We start from the raw sequence: 7,042 nt of genomic DNA on the forward strand, positions 1-7,042 counted from the left end.
CACCTTCCCTAGCATGTCATATACTTTGTGAAGTTTATTATTTCATACATAATCCCGGATGTATCACAGAAGACCAAGAGCAAGGTCAAGCGAGAGAAATATCTAACGCAGAAACTCTTGCATGAGAACGATCTTAAAGTTGTGAAAAAAACCATGGGGAAAATTGCTGACAAAATTATCAAAGGAGTAGACAGCACTTTCCGGCCTAAGTCTGAATAAGTTTTTTTTTTATATGGAGTAACAGTATTTAGCCAGCTAACACCTGTCCAGATGTTACCAATAGTTAACCAAACACTTTGGATTAATTCCCTTTACTAAACGTTGTTTCTTGCAACTGTCACATGCTCCTTATCTGTTTCCCTTTGGCAAAAGCAACCACTGAGACTTGGTTTACAGTTACCAATTTTTTAAAACAGCTTTAGTAAGATATATTTTTTAACACATGAAGGTAAAAAATATTTATAATCTTAAAACAATGCAGATTAATTCTCAAATACATAGAATGCTTTCCACTTTAGGCGTAGGCTATTAAATCTGTTGTTCAACTTGAATAAAACCTTATGAACAAGAATAATTTGTTGTAAGAACACCACCACTTCCTCTGAAGGAGTTTTGATGACTTGATAATGCAGACCCCAGCTATAAAATGAAATGGAAAAGCCAAAACATGAAGGCAAGAGAAGGAAAAGATAACACAAAATCATGTTGTTAAGCTGTTGCAATTGACATACTAAGCACTGTTGTGTGCTACACTGAATTAGATGTACATACTGAGACTTAAATGGATAACAAGATATTTCAATTAATCATGGGCTTGGATCACAAGGAGCAGCAGGACTGTAAGCCCATCTTGTTCATCAATCTCTGTGTAAACAGGAGAACTGCCTTTGCAATCAATGCATACAAACTGACTTTACAGCACTCGGAGCGAGAGGAAAACTCAGACATTTTATCTTTCCCTGGTCAATGTACTTTCATTAGCTCACTTGGCCATTCTGTTCTGAATGAACACAGCCTTGAAGGTCTCCCACCTGTAACAGTAATGAGTGTTAAAATTCTTTTCACATACTAAATCAATATTTGCTGAGGGCTGTATTTTGCATTTCTCCCACACCAGAGGCACCATTCTTTTCCCTGATAGATTTTGACATAGGAAGAATGCACAGCTGGACCTGTTGTGGTACAACACTGCATGATAAATTGAATTTGGACTAGACCATGAATCTATTGAAACTGAAGATCGGAATAAACAATTTAATATGCCTTAACCGTGTTATGAAACTATAAACAACTAGGAAGATGTTACAAGTGTGGACGAATTTGTTGGAGCTATCAGTCATCTTGAAATTAGGCTGCAGATCTGCTTGGCAATTTTGGCTCCAGTTGTAACCTGGGAGTTACGAAACTACAGGGTAAGCATGTATGTAGGGCTCCATTTTGTGTCTGCAGCAGCGATGTTCCAGTTTATTAAATTGCTTTCTCTTTTAATGGTTCTAGTGGACCAATTCCTATGAAATCTGAAAACCAAAATCTTGTTAAAAAGGCAAAAGTATGCCTGCACTCCCTAAACCACATGATTACTGTTGGGTTTGTAATTTTATACTCTTAAATGTAATTCATATGTGCAATTCTTAGGAAGATTATTTGTATGGCTTTTTCAATATAAAGAAGTTTGTTTGCAGAAACTAAGTAGCATTGATAAGATATATTTTATCCTCATAATAATCAGAAGGAATCATTTGAATTTTGTAGAAAAACTTCAAAATACTACTCTGTGTACCTCAAGCCTATCCTTTGGAATGGCAACATTTAAACCAGAAGAGGCAGTACATAGGGGAGTTCTTTCAGCAGTTGTGATACACAAGCTTTCACTTAGTATGACTATGCAGAATGATTGCATAGGAGAGAGGAACATGAGAGGAAAGCTTGGTTCAAAAATTGCGATAAGGTTGGAAGATGGAAGACAAAAGCTTGGAGGTTCCAGAGAACACATTTCTGGCATTGAAGAACTGGAGCTTGCTTATTATAATGCCCAGAAAACTTGTTGTAGACATCACCTGAAGACACCTGAAGATGAAAAAGACTCAGGACACAACAATAAGATAGACCATAACTATAAGTGACTGTGTACCAGAGCAGTGATAGAACTAGTGCTTCTTTCAACAGGAAATTCTACTCTTGCCATCTCTTTTTGTTTCCAGTCAGAATCATAAAACATCTTTAAACTTACAAGGAATCAAACAGAAATTTGGCAAATGGATAGGCATGCACTCAGAAGCTTCTAAACAAGACAAAATATTTTATCAAAATGTATCACCCCAATACTGATTTGACCTTTTCCCAGAACCCCAGAACAGCTGAGGCTGGCAGGCCCTCAGGAGCCCACCTGCCCCAGCCCCTGCCCAAGCAGAGACACCCAGAGCAGGCTGCCCAGGGCCATGTCCAGGTGGCTTTTGGAGATCCCCCAGTAGGAGACCCCACAGCCTCTCTGGGCAGCCTGTGCCAGGGCTCAGGCACCGGCACAGTAAAACAGTTTTTTCTTATGTTCAAATTGCATTTCTTGTGTTTCAGCATGTGCCTCTTGCCTCTTGTCCTGTCGCTGGGCAGTATAATGAAATACTCAGGGTTTTCTTGTGCTATATGAGTTTTTTTTAGAAAGGCCAGTGAGCTCTGTGCAAGCTTGGAGCTTCTGATTTTGGCTTTGGGCTGGCATCTCCCTGTCAACAGTAGTGTTCAGCTGAGAGATGCCATTTTCATCTCCCCATCGGGGATCACAGTTTCAAAGTGCCTTAAACACCCTCTCAGGTGCAGTGTTGGAGGACACGGGCAAGCAAGGAGGTATCCCATGATAAAGGAAAAAAAATAAAAATAAAAATAAAATGTCATGAAATGGGCCATTTCAGATAATTGTTTGATCTTAAGGAAACTTTGATTGCCTGCTTTGACAGCTGAAGGGACAGGGAGACAAAAGAATTAAGTGCCTTGCCTGGGGTCACACTGAACAGTGGCAGAGTTTAAGACTGGTTTTCTGGTCCTTTTCTTGTCCTTGAGGCCTCTCTCAATTGTCACTTTTCATCACGCATTTTCTGAAGGGGGAGTTGGTCCTCAACATCACTGAGAGTTTATATTCCAGCCTTTAAAATCATTATTGAAAAATAAATAAACAAATAGCATGCTACCCCAGCAAAGTATGTGCTCCTCTTGTAATAAATTCCTAACCACCTAGAATTACAGAATGAGAGAATATCCTGAGTTGGAAGGGACCCTCAAGGATCATCAAATCCAACTCCTGGCCACAACCAAAAATCAGACCATATTTCTGACAGCATTGTCCAAACACTTCTTTAACTCCAGCAGGCTCTGTGCCATGACATGGGTATCCTTGGGTGGGTTTCTACATTACCATTTTGTTCAGCTCAGGAGTGTGCTTTGAAACTCGTCTTCCACTTGTCCCCACTTTCTGGGTGGTGATTCACATCTGGTCTTGGAGCTCATGAACTGGATTCCTTTTGTCTTAGACCAAACCAGAAGACAGGTCTTAGATATGCCCATCATGGTCTCTGGTAAGCATTTTAGTCCACAGCTCTGAAACCAGAGCTAGTCTGAAGAGAACTGTGAGTACTTTGTGGGCATCAGCTTCAGCTGATGTCAGTGTCAGCTTTTTGCTCTGTGTTTTGCTTCCCAAGTGCCATGCTACTTGCTAACATAGCCATAATATTCACTTTCAGAAAGCATTATATCAGGAATTCAGTTTATTTTGCCATGTGCAGTGTTAATCTCAGCACAGTGCCCAAACCTCTAAAGCTGTGCAATGTACATAGCCTCTACCTCCATCTGCTGAAACGTGCACTGCCAGTACACAGCGAGACATAGGAATTAAAAATCCTTCAGGGGGTGGGGTCAGCTGCCAACTTAATTGTATTTGTAACTTTTTTTCAAGACTGGGTCACTTTAATAATGTTTGAAGATCTATTTGAAGGGAAAATTAACATTACTTTTAACGTATTAATCAATTTTACTCTTTTTACACTTTGTAAGTAGGCCAGACTCTTACCTTGTACAGATGAATCCGTGTCAGTGACCATTTCATTGCCTTAAGAAAGATGTGAGCACCACAAATTGCAGACCACCGCCACTGTTTTAGATTCTTTGTATGTTGAAAAAATTCAGAATGTAAGAATGTATTTTTTGTATTTTTCTAAGAATGTTTGCTATTAGTTTCTGAACATTAAGATTTCTTTATATTTATTGTTATTAAATAAAGTCTATTTTAAAAGGATAATACATTTGTTGTTGATTAGCTTTGTTTGTTTTTACATGAACAATATACTGCTGCTGCCAAATGCCACATTTAAATTCTTAGAACGTCACCACTGTCTAATTTCCATATTCCTCCTCTTTTTCAATCTTTTGCCATTAAGCTGTTACTGCTACTGAAATTTATCTCCTGTTTTTCCTGCATCCTCTAGATGGAAGTCATTCCTTTCAACATCACATCGATGACAAGGACCATTATGTTCTCCTACAAATAAACAGTTTAGGTCTTTATACCTTTTCACTCCTGTCATGATAAGCCCCGTGTTTTGTTTCCGAGTCATCGTTTATTTCTTAATCTGAATCAAGTCTGGAAGGTGCTCCCACCTCCAGGCAGTCCAGCTTTTGTGTTCCTCTTTAGGGCTCATGCAGCCCAAGCAGCAGGCAGTGGGTACAAGAGAGGCAGCAGCTTCATTTTGACTCAGATACAGGAGAGCAGCAGAGTGCAAGCTTCAGATCGCTCTCCTTTTCTCACTCGGTCTCCCTGTTTGAAAAGATGTGTATGTAGTTAGTCCTAAATAACCTCCACATGGCTTGGAGCAGTATTTTCGTCATAAGAAAATAATGTATCTTAATAGCCTTATAACAGTAACAAACTTTCCAGGAAAGTTGACAAAAGTGGTTTTTATTTACAACCTGGATGTGCATCAAAAGAAGAGCCTTTAAAAGTTGAGGGTTTCTTTTTTCTCTGCCATGCCTATTACATTCTCTGATACAGTTATCCTGTAAAAGCAATGCTAATCACTGGGATTAAAGCTATTTTGTCAGTTAGCAATGATGCAAAGAAATTAAATCACTTCTCTTGCTTTTAGAACATAGTAATCAATTCTCTAATTATTTCCAGCAGCCCCAGCACTACAGGGTTACAGAAGTGCATGTGTGAACACATACCCTCTGTCCTCTTTGCAGAACACACATACGTGCATACACTGATGGCTGTTCTGCCAGCTATGAAGACTACAACTCATGACCTGCCACATGATGCAAGATGCTCTTTTCCAGTAATGAAAAACGTCTTCCATCCAGTTGTATCAAGATATACCATTCTCTTTAAATACGTAAGATAAAGTAACCCCTAAGTGCTGAAGAGGAATAAAAGGCATGCAACACAGACAATGCAGAAAATCTCACTGAGTTCCTTCTTTCAGCAAGTACAAGCCAGTACACCACAAATCCACTTCTAGCATATGAAAAGAGAGTTTACAAAGGAAAAAGAAAATAAAATAAAAATAAATAAATAAATAAATAAATAAATGAAATTCTTAAATTTTACAAGACTCTGGAAATTACAGTCACCTCTGATAGCATTAACACACTATCAGGGATTTTATTTTTTTAGATACTCATTTAGTGTCCATGTCCTCTCGCATCATTTCTCTGCTCCTGAGTGGAGGTCACACAGTGAGTGGATAAATAAGTTGCGCTCCCAGCCACAGGCACCTGCCAGCTATTGTCTTACCTCCCCATTCTTCTGAGATCCTCTTTGGACCCGAGTACGGAGTCTCCTCTTACAACCGCATTGTGCTCATTCATGCAGTCATTTTCTAAACCAGTCTGGCTGCTCTGGTCGAGCACAATTACATTTAAGCCTCTGTGACCAGGGCACTGCAGGATCTTTGCTTTGGTCTGCTCCCTGCTGGAGTGGGACGCGGTGCTCAGGCCCCAAAGTCCATCCACTCCACCACGGGTCCCTGACTTTGGGGGGTTTGTCAGGTTCTTGGGTTTTACTGAGCTGAAAGCTCACCAAGAGGCGAGCTGGGGTTAAGGTTATTTGTCCTGTGATAAATCTGCTCCTTATCCCACAATTATTGTAATGACTTTTTCTTTAAAAAAAAAATATATATATATAATAATAAGGGAGGAAGGGGGGGGGGGGGGGGGGGGGGGGGGGGAGAGATTGGGCCATGCTGTGCCTTTAAGAGTCTTCTGCACGACTGCAAACACACAGGGCTGGTCTTGGCACCTGGGCTTAGTCTTCTGAATATCGCTATTCAGGGAGAGCCATTGTGCCTTGAATTTGTGTTTCACCTTAATCCAAAGGAGTTTTCAAGTTCAGACATGCCCTCTGGTTGTTCTTAACTTTGACTGCATAGGACGTTATACCGGCAGCTAAAAATTGGCAGAATCAGGCCCTTCACTATTGTCCTAAGTATGGTCTTGAACAGAATACGTCACTGTTGTTTCTTGGCTTGCCAACACAAACTGTGACCTTGCATCTGAAAACAGCAGGGAGACCGGGACGTGTGGGGACGGCAGAAGCCTGCCGTGCAGCTGGGGGCACGAACATCAGACGGGAGACGTGCAGGAGGTTTGGGTGAGGCTGAGGCTGCAGGGTGAGGGACAGGGAGCCCTGTTTGGTGCTGACAGAGGCTCCGGAGCAACAGCTGAGAAATTCTTTCCATATCTGCTGTTAATTAGTAACTGCTCATTTAAATCTGGGAAAGGCAAACACTGGCCTGCCTCTCCTGCAGTGTGGTGCCTCCAGATTAGCAACAGAGAGACCTGTTGCAACTCAGTGCTTACCTGCAGAGAGACTCCATTTTCTTCTCTTTAAGAAGTACACATGCTAAAGCACATTGTGTATTATATCACTGTTTTCACACCCTACTGCAAATTAATAATAAAGAGAAAAAAGTCTGCATTTGTGCTTTTCATAGCTTCAGACTTTAACTGGAAGGCATACATGTAAAAAAAAATAATCTATTTTCTTTCCTTGTCACTCTGCTCC

General features: G+C 40.6%; 1 protein-coding gene across 1 annotated transcript in view; it reads left to right on the forward strand.

The window, feature by feature from the left end:
• The window catches only part of ANO6 (anoctamin 6), a 49,021-nt gene extending 46,615 nt beyond the window's left edge, over positions 1 to 2,406 (forward strand). Inside the window, exon 20 of the mRNA XM_032206778.1 lies at positions 13 to 2,406. Within this exon, the coding sequence (XP_032062669.1) occupies positions 13 to 219 (207 nt within the window). The 3' untranslated portion in view covers positions 220 to 2,406. The remainder of the gene's footprint in view (positions 1 to 12) is intronic.
• Positions 2,407 to 7,042: the final 4,636 nt, after the last annotated feature.

Source organism: Aythya fuligula, chromosome 1 (genome assembly GCF_009819795.1).
Source record: "Aythya fuligula isolate bAytFul2 chromosome 1, bAytFul2.pri, whole genome shotgun sequence".
In the NCBI taxonomy this organism is placed as follows: domain Eukaryota; kingdom Metazoa; phylum Chordata; class Aves; order Anseriformes; family Anatidae; genus Aythya; species Aythya fuligula.